General features: G+C 48.1%; 1 protein-coding gene across 1 annotated transcript in view; it reads right to left on the bottom strand.

Annotated features, from left to right (window-relative positions):
• MTOR (mechanistic target of rapamycin kinase) overlaps positions 1-16445 on the bottom strand; it is a 125666-nt gene that overhangs the window by 80258 nt on the left and 28963 nt on the right. The window contains exons 20-25 of the mRNA XM_047791785.1: positions 9941-10027; positions 7013-7180; positions 6394-6506; positions 5642-5804; positions 4374-4466; positions 3448-3594 (exon numbers count right to left, since the gene is read on the bottom strand). Of these exons, the coding sequence (XP_047647741.1) occupies positions 3448-3594; positions 4374-4466; positions 5642-5804; positions 6394-6506; positions 7013-7180; positions 9941-10027 (771 nt within the window). The remainder of the gene's footprint in view (positions 1-3447; positions 3595-4373; positions 4467-5641; positions 5805-6393; positions 6507-7012; positions 7181-9940; positions 10028-16445) is intronic.

Genomic DNA, 16445 nt, shown 5'->3' on the forward strand with positions numbered 1-16445 from the left:
GGGAAAACACCTAAGTCAGAGCAGCAGTTCTCAAGTGAAGAGGTCCAGGGAGTGGGAGAGCCTCCAGGCGCCTGACCTCCTGACCACCACCAAGGCAGGCCGTCACCTCCCTGGGAGAACGGAGGTGGGCTGTAGCTTCTGAGGAATCGCCAGTGAGTCACATTCCATCAACCACTATGTCAAAAACTGAAGCAGAGATACTATAAGAGACAAACTAAAGAATTACACGAAGGACTCTCACTAACCCTACAAGGAGAACCCCTGAACGAGAAAGAAGCGTGAGTGACACTAGATACCAAAGTCTCAGGCCTTGTTCTGTGAGACGAAACGGGACACCAGCCCCTCTGATCACAGACTTTTGGTTTCCTCCTACACAGCAGGTCTCTGGATAGCGGCACCATAGCACAGGCATTTAAAAGCCAGACACACACAAGCAAGTATTTCTAAAGTCTTCTGCCCGCTGATGACACCTGCTTGGGGAAGGCGAAGGCAATTCAGCACAGCGGTTAAGAGACTGGTCCCTGGGGCCATACCTGGCTCGTATCCTGGCTCCAGCATTTACCAGTTGACAATAGGCAAATCACTCAAACGTTCAGTGCCTCAGTGTCCACATCCACGAAATGGGGACGGTGAGGACAGCACCTAACGTGCAGGGCTACTGAGAAGAGTAAATGGGGCAACACGGGCGAAGCGCTCACAACGGCGCCTGACGCACGGGAGCCCTCAACGAACGGAGGTGGTGGCGACAGCTGCCATTAGCGCCATTACATCTGGTAAGTGGTAGCAAATTGGTCTTCAAAATATTTTAGCTTGACCCACAACTGCAATCTATCAAACAAGCTACATCCCTCACAGAGGCCTTTCCCCCTCTGCTCTGTCATTAAAACACACTCAACTCTCAATTCTCTGGGTTCCACAGCAACTGTTCAAACCCCAGCCAGTTTCCTCTTATCCCCCATCCACGGCCGACTTCCTCATCCGGGACCAGGGATGTGTGCGGATGGAACGTCTGCTTATTCGTTTAGAAGGTAAATCCAAATGATGACCTTGGAAGGCGTCCTAGAGGAATCTATAAACGGCTTTCATGTTTTCTCTATCAGGCAAATCACCTATTAGCATAGTCAATAGAAAGGTGACTGAGGTGGCCAATTATTATTTTGAAAGCTGGTGAAAACTGACAAACATACTAATCCTTAATTATCATCACATGAATATGGGGAAAAACAATTTTCTTTTTTCTTTTTTCTTTTTTTGTCTTTTAGGGCCTCACCCACAGCACATGGAGGTTCCCAGGCTAGGGGTGGAATCGGAGCTGTAGCCACCGGCCTACGCCAGAGCCACAGCAACGCGGGATCCGAGCCGCGTCTGCAACCTACACCATAGCTCACGGCAACACCGGATCCTTAACCCACTGAGCAAGGCCAGGAACCAAACCCACAACCTCATGGATGCTAGTCGGGTTGTTAACTGCTGAGTCACGACGGGAACTCCACAATTTACTTTTCAGTGAAATGATCTGAGAAGTCAGCTGTGGAAAGCTTTGCTCAGGGTTTTTGAACCTGATCTGTTCTCTCAGGTGAGAGGGACTGAGAGTCCCTTTTCTGTCTGGCAAAGGATATACTTATTTTTCTAAGTGCTGGGTAGAAAGCAAAGCTTCCTACAAGCAAACTAGACCACTGGGGAATTTCCTAAAATAGAGCAAAGCCCTAAGGCAGGTAGACAGCTGTCTGGTTGGAAAGACACTCTGAACCTAGGCAGGCCAAAAACATCTGGGTGGAAACGTGCATCCAGCCTTCCGGGCCTGACCTCCCTCAAGTGTGAGGTGTCAGCACCGTGGCCTCAACACTGCTTGGAAAGGCCAGGTGACGGATGCCCTTGCTCCTCACTCCTGAACCAGGGGCATTTGACCACTTTCATATTAAATCATCAAATGTTTCTCAGCAGCAGTCACTTTTCAGCTGTCTGTGTGGGTAAGGCTCACAGCAGGAGAAACGCCAGTGTTGCACAGCTGTGTGTGAGCATGCACACGCGCACAGAGCTCTGCGTGCAAGTCATTACGGGCGTGCCTCAAAGAAGGGGCCAAGCAGCTGGGACCCTGGTCTGTCCAGTCCTTTACCTCTATCTGCTGCTGCACAGGAAGTGCAGCCGCCTTGGGCCAGCTGCTGATAAAGGAAGAATACCACCACATTGAGATCCAAACTGGCTGCTGCTTACAGTACAAAAGACTAATGCAAAAATGTGGAAAATATACAACCTGGTATGTTAATTTTTTTTTGTCTTTTTTTGTCTTTTGTTGTTGTTGTTGCTATTTCTTGGGCCGCTCCTGCGGCATATGGAGGTTCCCAGGCTAGGGGTCGAATCGGAGCTGTAGACACCGGCCTATACCAGAGCCACAGCAACGCGGGATCCGAGCCGCGTCTGCAACCTACACCACAGCTCATGGCAACGCCGGATGGTTAACCCACTGAGTAAGGGCAGGGACCGAACCCGAAACCTCATGGTTCCTAGTCGGATTCGTTAACCACTGCGCCACGACGGGAATTCCTGGTATGTTAATTTAAAACTCAGTGAAGTATAGATTATTCTGCTTAGAATAATTAGGGATGCTTTGAAACTGCCTCTTTCTTTTTTTATTTGTTTTCTTTTATGGCCACCCTGTGGCATAAGGAGCTCCTGGGCCAGGGATCAGATCTGAGCCACGGTTGTGACCTACCATGCAGCTGCAGCAATGCCAGCTCCTTTAACCCACTGTGCCTGGCTGGGGATCAAACCTATGTCCAGGTGCTGTAGAGACAATCGCCGAGCCTGCTGTGCCATAGCAGGAACTCAGAAACTGCCTGTTTTTAAGTGGATGGCTGGTGGCATACGTGGTGAGAAGCTGGTTATACTGCAGGCTTTGGTCTGCATAGAAAATGTAGTACCTGTCTGCAAAGATCTAAACTCTCACTGCTCAGAATGGGTTCCGCAGACCGCTGGCACCGGCCTTATCACCTGGGAGCTTGTTAGAAATGCAGGCTGCCCAGGCCGGAGCTCGGGCTGCCTGAGTCAGAACAAGTGCTTTACCAACAAGTTCCCCAGCACGTGACAGTCTGGTGAGCCTGAGAAGTTTGAGAAGCCCTGCTTTCCAGAGCCTGCTTCAGGCTCAGCTCACTGGTTATGCTCTGTTCGCGTAAAAAAATGAGAATGCTATTTTCCTGTAGAAAATGAGAATGCTGTTTGCAACAAAGTGTTCCACTGTCAAAGCTCCGGGAACACAAACAGACTCTTTGCTCTTTCTTTCCTTCTCTTAAAAAAACTGGACCATTCAGATACCTGGAGAAAACAAAATGACCTAAGTTCATGGTATCTAGATTTTCAGAAAAATGCTTGGGCTGGCTTCTGGTTGTTTTAAGTGGGAGGCAGCAAGAGCTGAAAGTGTTGAAAGCCCCCAGGAGATGACGGACTTGCCTTTTGGAGGTTGATGGTGCTGACGTGCAATTTCTTCATGGGTCCCGTCTCTACTGGTCCACTAGCCAGTGCGTCCCCTTGGCCACTTCTCAGCATCCGATGCTGGTAAATCAAAGGGTCCTCTTCTTCGTCGGCAAGGGTGTAGCCCTGCAACCAGAGGCTTCCTGAACAACCCTGCAACCCCACCAGGCGCTCCTCGCTTAGAAAACACCCCCAAACGTCGGGAAGAGCCAGGATTTAGGTAGGGTTCCATGTGTCATGGAAAATGAATCCTAGGTGGGCCGTGTTCCCCACTGCAGACCAGTCTGTGCCGGTCACTCCTGGTCACGGACAGCACTGACTTAGTAGTCTGAGCATGTGACTGGCAAATGTGAGAGAACGATGGGCAAGAAATGTGAAGAGCTGGGGTGGCAAAGAGCTACTGCCTGTTTTTCTATGACCTGAGAGCCAAGGATGGTTTTCACGATTGTTTTTGGTGGTTTTTTTTTTTTTTTTTGCTTTTTAGGGCCACACCCGCAGCATATGGAGGTTCCCAGCTAGGGGTCGAATCAGAGCCACAGCTGCCAGCCTACACCACAGCCATAGCAATGCAGGATCCTTAACCCACCAAGTGAGGCCAGTGATCGAACCCAAAACCTCATGGTTTCCAGCTGGATTCGATTCTGCTGTGCCATAATGGGAACTCCTCACATTTCAAATGGTTGAAAAAAAAAAGAATAGAAAATTAATATTCTGCAACATGTGAAAATTGTTAAAGAAGCATATTAAAGCCTGCAAAGCCGAAAAAAAATATAGTATTTTTACAGAAAGGGTCTGCCAATCCCTAGTTGAGAGAGACCTAGATATACTCCCGCAGCTAAGAGCACAAGAACATCAATTAAGAAAGACAAGGGGGGCCTCGGAAACAGAAAGCAAGTGCGGCTCACCTTGACAATCCTGCAGATGAGGATATCGTAGCGCTGATGGTTGATGCGATGTCGCACCAGAACTTTGTTCACCATGGGAATGAAAATTTGGTACTACAACAAGAGAGGAAGCAGACCAGAAACCATTACTTTGGAGAATGGAAAACAGAGAAAAGAATATTACTGTTACCACGTTATGGATAAGACTTCTGTGCTGGACCAGCTCTGCAGTCTTCAGGAGAATCACTTGGCAGCCTCCTGTGCTGTGATCTGAGCCCCCATCACCTTCCACCTGCGTTACTGCAACAGCCTTGGCTCCCGCACTCGGCCCAGTCTATCTCCACGCAGCATCCAGAGGAATCATCTAAGAATACACGCTCACATCACAGTACTCCTGCGCTCACACTCTCCAGAGACTGCTCGGCTCGCTCAGAGTAACAGCCAGGTACCTACCGTGGCCTACAACAGGGATGGGCACTACTGGGTATCATACCACCTGGAAGGCATACGAAACTAGAGACTGCTGGGCTCCCCAGCCAGAGCTGCTGGCCTGGGAGGTCTGGGATGAGGCACGAGACTCTGCAGTTCCACCGAGCACCAGGACGCTGCCTGTCTGGGGATCGCATTCTGAGAACCACTGGCTTACAGTGCCTGCTTTCCATGCCTACCGCCAGCCCAGCCTACAAGGGTCTCTCCTGACCTTTCCTAGCACGCTGCCTCTGGCTCCCTCTGAAGTCACACTGCTCTTCTGTTGCTCCTGGAACTCTCTGCCCCCGCTTTTTTCCTCTTTTTCTGCTGCACTCACAGCATATGGAAGTTCCCGGGCCAGGGATCGAATCTGAGCTGCAGCTGTGACCTATGCCACAGCTGCAGCAATGCCTGATCCTTAACCCGGTATGCTGCAGCAGGAACTCCCCAGACCCCTTTAAGCACACTGCCATCCCACACCTTTGCCGTTGCTATTCCTTTTCCTGCACCCGGCTCCCTGGGCATGGGCCTTTCCTTGACCAAGGTCTCTGCTGAATGCCACCTTATCAGAGAGGTCGTCCCTGATAGAAACAGCATGTCTCCCCGCTCCCACCGATCACTCTTGTGAGATAAACTACGTCTCTAGGCCGTGCTTCACTGCAGTGTAAGCTCTGCGAGACTGACGTCCCTGCTGACTGCCTTACCCCTGAACAGCACTCAGCACACACAGGGGGCTCCACAAACAGCTGCTGGATGAGGAAGGTGGGAGAAAAGCAGAAAGGCAGGTAGCAGAGCACATCTGTTGAGGATTCCTGCCTCACCTTCTTCCCCAGCTGGAAGACGAGCGAAGAGAGCGTGTCCATGGCCGTGGGACGGAGTTCTGGGCTCTGGTCCAGGGTTCGCACAATCGGGTGGATGATCCGAGAGGCATAGTCAGTGAAATCCAGGGACTCCGTGAGGCGGTCCACTGTCTCTAGCGCTGCCCTACAACAATCGCTGACATACAGTAACTGCTGACACCCAGTCCCGGGGGAAAAGGGGCCGAGGACTAACTCAGCACACAGCACCCAGCGCCAAATGGGGAAGGATGGCTTCTGCCATATTCTGGGTACACAGACCTAACGCAGATTCCAGGGGGATGGGGACAGTTAAGATTTCCATAGGAGTTCCCGTCGTGGCGCACTGGAAACGAATCCGTCTAGGAACCATGAGGTTGGGGGTTCGACCCCTGGCATCGCTCAGTGGGTTAAGGATCCGGTGTTGTGGTGAGCTGTGGTGTAGGTTGCAGACACGGCTCAGATCCTGTGTTGCTGTGGCTGTGGTGTAGGCCAGTGGCTGCAGCTCCGAATAGACCCCTAGCCTGGGAACCTCCATATGCCATGCGTGCGGCCCTAGAAAAGACAAAAAGACCAAAAAGAAAAAAAAAAAAGATTTCCACAAAACTGTTCACTTCTGGACTAAACTAAACTAAACAAAAAAACAGAAAGATGGCCTGGGGACTTATGAAAAGGAGACATTTTCAACAAAACATTAAAAGCTTGATGACTGTTAGTCCTGAACAACAGGTGCTCACTTTCGAGATGGCAATGGAACTTCAGGGGCATCAAACAACTTCACGATAGGGGGCAACAACAAATGCAGATAGTCATCCAGGTTGGCGCCAAACAGCTGGATTGCGGCCAGCAACTGCAAAAAGGAAGAGAGGCGCAGCAATGAGCAAGTACAGTTGGTATCTAAGCACACGGAAGGCGGCAGGTGCATGGACAATTGAGACGCTTTGGAGACTCTGAAAAGCCTTTATGAAGTGGCTCTGAACTACATCTTCTGGTAGCACTGTTCCCTCTCATTTTATTTCACTTAACAGATTACTTTGCTGTCTCTGAGCTTATTTCAATTGGAATAATTCAATGATTGAGGAATCAGCTGCTGGATAAGAGAGAAAGCTGCTCTGCAATAAAACATTTACCAAGAATAATCCATTAAAGGAGACATCACATAAGTATAATCCAGAGAGGACTCGAAGCATTCTGTCACTGAACTGCACACATCAGGTACGACCGTATTCTTTGGGTTCAGTCCTGCGGAGCGAGCATCACCCGGTCACCCAGAATGGGGTCTCATCTCTTAGCCGACCGTCCAGGGACTCTGACGGACTCTGGAAATCTCTCTAGAGGATGCCCAGGGCTACTCACCTTGATGGAGACGATGCGGCCTGGGCTGTTGTCATGCATGAAGACTCGGAGCATGTGTGGGATCAGCTGGGGCAGGTAGAGCTTAAACTCGCCCCCAAGAGCTACCACAATCTGCTCAATGAGAAGAATGATGGTGCTCTGGATGGAGGTGTTCATGACCCAGAATTCCTATAAAGACGGAAGAGATGGAGGAGCCAAGTCAGGGGCCCTTCTGTTGGAATAAGAAGCAAGCAACCGAGATGGCCAAAGGGAAGCCAAAATGCAGGCGGCAGGGCCTGCCCTGGGGGACTCCTTCCCTTTCCTCTTCTCCCCAGGCCTCCCTGTACCCTAGGGCACAGCCACAGTGAACAGCTCAACTCCACAGACGCTACTTCGTTCCTCTGTGCTTCGCTCATGCTGCTTTTTGCCTAGAATCCCGCCTCTTGCTCAGCTGTCTTTCTAGACCTGGCTCAAGTCTCACTTCTCCTAAGAAGGCTTTCCTGTCTCCTTCCATTATCCACCGTGGAGCCCTCTGTCTTCCTCTTTCCCACCACCTGTAATATTTAATTTTCTTTGCCGCCCTCCCTCTACTCGACTGCTGGCTAGTTAAGGGCAAGAAACCCTCTGATCTATCTCTGTTTCCCCAAATCCAGCCGAGCGCCTGGCATATTGCTGCCCCCCAAGCCCGTCTGCAGAGTGAACCAACGACCAGGTCTATGGCTCTCCAGCTGTCAGGGTGGTTCTACCTTGGGTACCATCTGGGCTCTGCCAGGGGGTGACTCCTGTGTTAACAAGAATTCGTGCCCTGTACAGATTGAGACTTTGCTCAACAGCATCTGACAGCTGCCCCCTGTCATCTTCGGGCCTGGATAGCGCCACAAAAGGAACACCATTCTACATTCATCTAATTATATTCCACATAAGGTACAAAAATAAAAACTTGGTCAACTGGCTCCAGAGCCTGTCTCGGTACTTGCAAGGCAAATGGGTCCGAGTCTCTCATTCCAGGAAAAGCTCTCATTTCAAATCGCCTCAAAAAGACAGCTGCCTACTGCCTTCTTCCAAAACCTCTGGAGTAGGAGACTTATGATAACAGAAACTCTACTGATGATGGCAACACATGCACATTCATATTCTTGGGCCTCCAGGAGCTCCTGTCGTGGCTTGGCGGAAACGAATCCGACTAGGAACCATAAGGATGCGGATTCAATCCCTGGCCTCGCTCAGTGGGTTAAGGATCTGGTGTTGCCGTGAGCTGTGGTGTAGGTCAGACGTGGCTCAGATTGGGTGTTGCTGTGGCTGTGGTGTAGGCCAGCGGCTACAGCTCCGACCTGACCCCTAGCTTGGGAACCTCCATGTGCCACAGGTGCAGCCGTAAAAAAAAAAAAAAAACTCTTGGGCCCCCATTTAATTCAGAGTATAAGTCAATAGAAAAACCCAAAGATAACTCCTCGGGTGAAAAGCTTTATAGAAGCATATAGTATTTCTATTAAATTTTAAAAAATCATAATTTAAAAAGTAAAAACATTTCTAAAAAAAAGATATACTAAAAGATGGTGGCGAAATTTTCTCTCTGCATGGCGAGAGACGGTCTCTCTCTGAAAAAGCTATTTTCTCTAGATAAAAAGCTTCGACAAAGAAACACCACAGACTTGCTGGCTTCCACGGTATGTCTGATGTCCATCTACCCGGAACACATTCTGCCTTCCTCAGAGGAAGCCCACCTACCTCTCTCCACTGCATGAGCATCGGGCTCCTCACAAGGGGTTTTTCTCTGCCTCAAAGCAGCCAGGCAGCCTCCCCAGGGATGCTGGCTGGACCACTGTGCACAAAGCCCTGAGCTCCGCCTGGGCCCAGGGGAGCTCAGTAAAATGGCCAGATCAAGAGCCAGAGGAAGCACTCCTGTGGTACTTTCTCTTGGATGGAATGCCAGCTGTGTTTCGCAGGTGTAAGGCTCCCTGCCCCCCACCCCCGGTCATGTTCTGGTCATCAAGTCTTTTTTGGGGAGTGAATCACAGACAACTCCCACTTCAGCCCAGGAGCGCACTGCTTCCTCCCTCCCCCCACCCCCAACTCCCTAAACACCCCGCCAGGCTCTCTAGCATCCTGCTTAAGTAGTCCTTATACAGACGCCTCTGTGGCAGGAGTTTACTTTTTTCACAGGAGCTTTTCCATTCTGAGGCTCCGTTTTGGGGACACTCCATTTCTGAAGCCAGCCACTTTGAATTCAGTCCTGCCGCTTCCTTCAAACTAACCACAAAGGTCTGGGGCAGAAGAACAGCAACAACAATGAAAATCACTGCAAGAGCTGTCTTCCAATTCTTTGAGGACACAGCCACCTCTGCGAAGCCTCCTTCCCAAAACAGAACAAAACAATACTGCCATCGATGGGGAGTCGTCCGCACCTGCTGAAAGCCTGTTAGGAAGCCTGGGATGCTAGGCTTTTCTCTGTGCTACTGCAGCAGAAGGCGGCATGTGTGCTTTCTCACCAAGGCAGCAGCAAGAAAGCATCACCTTCCTCCCCAGAGCCTGACAGGAGCCCGTATTGTAACAGGCCCAGGAAAACCCAATCCCAGTCCTCTCTTAAGGCCATGGTTTTACGGGCAGGAGGAACGAGGGCTTGTGTGGGATCATAAAACACTGCTGTGAGAGAAAGTGAAATTGCTTTCGTGTACATGAGGCAAGCACTCAAGTCTATTTCTGGCAGAACAATTACTTGGGGATTTTTCCTCGGACTTCACACCTTGTACTCTTGTACTTGGGAGCCTGTGGCAACAGCCCCTCCACCCCCTTTCACCATCCAGTGGGGTGCCAGGCTCCCCTTTGACACTCAGGTTGGAACAGCGCTGCTAGGACCCCTGGGAAGGACGTCCACGTGTCCAGACCTGCTGCCGAGCATCTCTGGACCCAAAGGCTGATGAACGGGCCAAAGAATGAACTTCCACTCACTCTCATGAGGGTGACGATCTCATCCATATAAGGTCTGATGTGGCTCTTCACAAAGGACACCAGCATCCCCAGCTGCTGGAACAGAAACTGAAACAGAGAAGAGGTCAGCGAGTGGGCACCACGGATACAGGACGCGCGGGCTGGCCCCAGGCCCAGGGGCAAGAATCAAGACAACCACGGACTCGCTTCTGCACCACTACTGTATCTGCTGAGAACAAGTTTCAAAGAATCCGATTTAAAACTGCTGGTGGTGACCGTGGTGGGGCGTGAAAACAACCGTCAGTGGTCTTCCTCGCCAGGTGGGCCTGTTCCTGCACAGCAGGGGCTGTGGGGCCAGACTCCACGTTCTGAGCCCTTTCTGTTGCCTACTAGCTCTGTGCCCTTCATTTAACCTCTCTGCACCCAGCCTCTTCAGGGGGAAAACGTCTCTCAGGCTTGCTGTGAGAGTTAAATGTGCGCATACCTGGAAAGCACTAGATAGGGACAGGGATGCTGCTAAGAGCTCAGGGAACGACACCTACCACTGAAGGATTTCTGGAGCCATCGAAGACTTAAAAATAGACGTGGAATTTGTAATTAACTCCAAACGTGTCTTTTGTTTATTTAGTCCTAATTCACTACCACTTACTTTCTAAAATAAATACAGCTGGATAGCATGGTTCATTTATAGTAATTAACTCAATTAATTAGATCTTAATTAGTTAATTGCATCTCGAAGAAATTGTGAGCAAAAACAGCAAGCAAATGGAGGGAGGGATGGGATGAGGAGATTCCGTTGAGGCTGGTATCTTGCAACTGTCAAGAGATGCCAGTTACTAAATCAAGCTGGGAATAAAGAGAGTTTAGGCAAGGGAGAACCCGACTACTTTCCAGGTTAAAGGTGTCTTCAGGCGTAGTTTGTATTTTGTTAGGACCCTCAGGTAGCGCTACATGTCAATACTAAGAAGCAAATCATATTCTGAACCCCTCCCCCAATTTTGAGAGCTCTCCATGCCTTCGCAGCCCTCCACGAACAAGGATAATTTGGGGCACACATATCTTCTCTCTTATCCACATTTTACAACTTAGGTAAGTTGGCGATAAATAAAAAGTACTTCAAACAGTGAGCAATGGGCTTACAGAACTCATTGCCTGAAGAGGTGAGCCTGACGGGACACACAGGACTGGGCTCGAAGGGCGTCTGGACTGATTCTCTAAGGAGGGGACACCAAGGGATTCCAAGGTGATGAGAACCCGGTCCCACGTGGCGCAGGTTTGACTCAGCAGAGCCACCCCTCCCTATCTCCTGGGCACCTCCTCACAGCACCGCGGCTGACAGTTTTTGTGAAACGGCCCCTCTAAGAGCACACTGCGGAGATCAAGGGGCACAAGATGCTGAATGCAATGGTTCTCGATTTCAGCTTTTGTTGTGCAGAACCTGACCGAAGGCAGACGATCTGAGCTGGAGGACCAGCAGGACACTGGGGACGGCAGGGAGGTCAGGGAACACCCCGAGACAGAAAGGACGAAAGCCTCCTGACCCTTGCTGTCACCTCACATGAGGTGTCTGCGGGGGAGCCTTGTGGGTGGCTGGTTAATAGCAGGTGGCAGCGCAGGGGACACACCGGGCTGGTGCCTCGTCCACAGGTAGGGAGCCCGAGCAGCCGCCTCCCTGCCTCTCCTTTAGTCTTCCACAGGCTTTTTCACTCTCTCCTCCTGAACATTAGTATTTTAAAGGAACATAGAGTTCTATTCCTGAAAACACGGCAGATTAGACCTCCTCCCAAATCCCCCTGCTAGACAAAGCCTAAAAATACTGCATAAACGATAACAAACATTATTATCAGATTATCAGGACTGAAGCCCTTCACCTAAAGCCAAACCTCCAAAGGGTGACATGTTCAGAAAAATGGGGTCTCTCCACCCTCCAACTGGTCCACTGGCAAAAGGAGACCAAGAAATTCATCAGTCTTCATGAGAGGTCCAGGTAGGAAAAAAAGCCTTCCTAAGAGTCCATAATTTCAGGGCACTCTCATATGTGTTTCGGGAGTTATTTTAACTACCTGTGTGGCCTGAGAAATCCTAAGCCAAGAAACTAACTCAGAAGTTCTCCTAGACCACCTGGTAGACGCAAACGCCAATCCTCTCTGGAGAGAGGAAATTTCAGGGCAGCAATGCCAGTGTTACTGCTCCAGGGAAAGCCCAGCTGAGTATTATGACCCCTGACCCCAAACTGTAAAACATGTAAGGAGAGACCACTACTTGAGTATGACTCAGCAGAAACAATAGAGCCTTCAAGGTTTTATATATATTGGCATCTTATAGAAAATATAAAATACATCTAAAATGCTTAAAGAAATAAAAGTGAGAATAAAAAAATATGAGTACGGAATTCCCGTCGTGGCGCAGCGGTTAACGAATCCGACTAGGAACCATGAGGTTGCGGGTTCGGTCCCTGCCCTTGCTCAGTGGGTTAACGATCCGGCGTTGCCGTGAGCTGTGGTGTAGGTTGCAGACGCGGCTCGGATCCCACGTTGCTGTGGCTCTGGCATAGGCCGGTGGCTACAGCTCCGATTCAACCCCTAGCCTGGGAACCTCCATATGCCGCGGGAGCGGCCCAAGAAATAGCAACAACAACAACAACAACAACAACAACAACAACAACAACAACAAATATATGAGTAGAGAACAAGGTGCTATTAAAAGTACTAGACATATTTGAAAGAACCTAGTATAACTCCAGAAATAAAAAAAATGTCGTTGGGGGAGGTCCCCGGTTAAGGACCTGGCAATGTCACCCCTGGGGCTCGGTCACTGATGTGGTATGGGTTCAACTCCCGGCCCAAGAACTTCCCCATGCTGTAGAAGTGGCCAAAAAAAAAAAAAAAAAAAAAAAGTTGGAACTAAAAACTAAATGACACGTCAAAAAACAACTGAAGATTTGGTGAACAGAAAACAGCTGTGAAAGCACATTCAGAAGGCATCTCTGAGAGATAAAGATGAAGAATATGGATGAGGGAGTCCTGCCATGGTGCAGTGGTTAATGAATCTGACTAGGAGCCATGAGGTTTCGGGTTCGATCCCTGGCCTTGCTCAGTGGGTTAAGGATCCGGCAATGCCGTGAGCTGTGGTGTAGGTTGCAGATGCGGCTCGGATCTGGCGTGGCTGTGGCTGTGGCGTAGGCTGGCGGCTATGGCTCCAATTAGACCTCTAGCCTGGGAACCTCCATATGCCACAGGAGCGGCCCTAGAAAAGGCAAAAAGACAAAAAGACAAAAAAAAAAAAAGAATATGCATAAGAAACTAAGAGACATTAAGGATAGAGTCAGAAGCTCTACTTGTTGAATCAAATTATGAAAGGAAAAAAACAGAAGGGTGGAATCCTCCTATTCAGAAAGCCCACAAATCCCCAACGGGAGAAGAAAAAGAAATGCATGCCTCGATTTACAATAGTGAAACTTCAGGACAACAAAATAAAAAAGAGAAGGTCTGAAAGAGCCATAGAGAAAAAGGAATCATAATTTTTCAACAACAACAAAAGAAGTCAGGTAACAGTGGGATAATATCTACAGCTGAAGAAGAACCTAGAATCATATTCTCAGCTAAAGATTTTAAAAGAGGGTGAAATAAAGATTTTTTTTAGATAAACAAAAAGAGAGCTTTTACTTTAATGAAATGCTCACAAGAGGAATTTGCCTTAGAAAGATCCTAAGAGGAAGCTCTGAGATGGGAGACAGAAACAGTGATTGTGAATAAATATAAACAAACGCTGTCTGTGTAAAATAACAGAAATGCTTAATTTGTTGTTTAAAAAACACGATTCTGGAGTTCCTATTGTGGCTCAGGGGTTAACAATCCTGACTAACATCCATGAGGATGTGGGTTCGATCCCTGGCCTCGCTCACTGGGTTAAGGATCTGGCATTGCTGTGAGCTGTGGTGTAGGTCGCAGACGCAGCTCGAATCCCGAGTTGCTGTGGCTGTGGCGTAGGCCGGTGGCTACAGCTCCAATTAGACCCCTAGGCTGGGAACCTTCATATGCCGTGGGAGCAGCCCAAGAAAAATGGCAAAAAGACAAAATAAAAAAAAAAGAAAGAAAAACTCTGACTTGAGGAAACCATAGCTCCTCAAAAGTGGTCATGCTGAGGCTTGAGTGAGATGGACTTGATAAGCTTGAAATATCTTTTTTTTAATTAATTATTTTATTTCATTTTGCTTTTTTAGGGCCACACCCAAGGCAAATGGAGGTTCCCAGGCTAGGGGTCTAATCAGAGCTGCAGCTGCCAGCCTACACCACAGTCACAACAACGCAGGATCTGAGCCACGTTGGCAATCTACACCACAGCTCATGGCAACACCAGATCCTTAACCCACTGAGCAAGGTTAGGGATCGAACCCTCGACCTCATGGTTACTAGTCGGATTCGTTTCCACTGCGCCACAATGGGAACTCCTGAAATTTTTTTTTAAATTTTTTTTTTTTTTGCCAGAAGGAAAGAAAGCGATCAAAGATTAAGATTACTGAGCAAAGTTAAAAGAACACAAAAGCCAGTGTTCACAAAAGCCAGACTGGGCTAATTAGATCATTAAAAGAAGAGTGCCTTCAAAGAACAGAAACACTACCTATATCTGTGAATTGCTAATGATACTTCAAAGATAGCAGAGGGTTCAGAGGGGTGCCTGGGTCACCTTTAGGAGGCTGCAAGGGACTTGATTCATTATTCTGAAAAGCAATATATAAAAGGAAAGAATCATGCATTTTTTTCCTGCCTTTCCTGCATGAACTATCCTTCAAATTAACTAGTTGATGACATAAAGTTCTTTATAGATGTCTAGCTAATAAATCCAGAAGGAATAACAGAATTAGAAAATCACTATTTTGCAGCTGCTAATCAAATAATGGTTCTAGGAAACAATCATCAATAAACACCACACAATTATGAAAAAGGCTAATGGGGAACTCAGAATGGACCATACCTGAACCCTCTGGTTAACCTTCACATCACTAGAAGGGGATCATTTAGAAAATGTTTGTTAACAAATGCCAAAATAAGGGGAGTTCCCTTGTGGCACAGCAGAAATGAATCCGACTGAAGAACAGAACCTGAATCTAATCAAACCTCTAAATCTAATTGGTTTATGAAATAAATAAATCTTGGAAGATAGAATCAGTCAAATCCAGAATGAAAAAGTTCTATACGACAGATGACCTGGTTTCTTCCACAAGTACATGGCAATGAAAAGAAAAAAAGTGGGGGAAAAGAGAGAAGATATGGAAAGAGAATTAGATACATCAACCAAATGCCATGGTATCTGGATTCTGATTTGTATAAACCAAACACAATATGAAAATTTTAAGATAAACAGGGATATCTGAAGGATTGATATTAGAGTACAATAAAGAATTATTGTTAATTTTGTAGGTACTATTACTTTTGTAGGTATCATAACATGGGGAAAAATATTTAATAGTGAATTAATATATTTCCTGGAATTTGTTTTAAAATGCCCCAGAAAAAGTGTGTGTGTGTGTGTGTGTGTCTGCGGGGGGGGGGGGGGGGTGTGATGAGATGAAACCAAATTGATAAAAACTTTTTGGTCGTGTTTTTGTTTTTTGGGGGCCGTGATCTGCAGCAGCTTAATGTGGGATCTCAGTTCCCAAACCTGAGACTGAACCCAGGCCACAGTGGTGGAAATGGAGTCCTAACCACTAGACCACCAGGGAATTCCCAAATTGATAAAATCTTATAACTGCTGGAGTTCCTGCTGTGGTGCCATGGTATTGGCAGCATCTCTGGAGCTCTGGAGCTCAGGTTCAATCCTTGGCCTGGCAGTGGGTTAAGTGTGGCTTGGATCTGATCCCTAAGGCCCAGGAATTTCATGTGCCAGGGGGAGGTTTGGGGGCTGGAAGGCAGGAGAAAGGAAGGGAGGGAGGGAGAGAGAGAGAGAGAGAAAGAATGAGAAAAAGAAAAAGAAAAAAAAGATAAAGAAAGAGAAAGATCTTATAATTACTGATGAATATGAGAATTTAATATAAGTTGTCCAATTTTTGTTTGTGATTAAAGTATTCGGGAGTTCCCGTCTTGGCGCAGTGGAAACGAATCCATCTAGGAACCATGAAGTTGCAGGTTCGATCCCTGGCCTCACTCAGTGGGTTAAGGATCCGGCATTGCTGTGAGCTGTGGTCGCAGACGAGGCTCGGATCTGGTGTTGCTGTAGCTCTGGTGTAGGCCGGTGGCAACAGCTCCAATTGGACCCTTAGTCTAGGAACCTCCATGTGCTGCAGGTGCGGCCCTAAAAAGACAAAAGACAAAAGACAAAAAAAAAAAAAAAAAATTCTATTCTAGGAGTTCCCACTGTGGTGTAGCGGGTTAGGGATTGGGCATTGTCTGCGGTGGTGGGGTTTGATCCCTGCCCTGGTGCAGTGCCATAGGTCTGGGAACTTCCATATGCCGCAGGTGTGGCAAAAAAAAAAAAAAGAGAAAGAAAAGAAAAAATCCATTCCAAATTATTTTTCTTTTGCTTTTTA

Source organism: Phacochoerus africanus, chromosome 8 (genome assembly GCF_016906955.1).
Source record: "Phacochoerus africanus isolate WHEZ1 chromosome 8, ROS_Pafr_v1, whole genome shotgun sequence".
In the NCBI taxonomy this organism is placed as follows: Eukaryota; Metazoa; Chordata; class Mammalia; order Artiodactyla; family Suidae; genus Phacochoerus; species Phacochoerus africanus.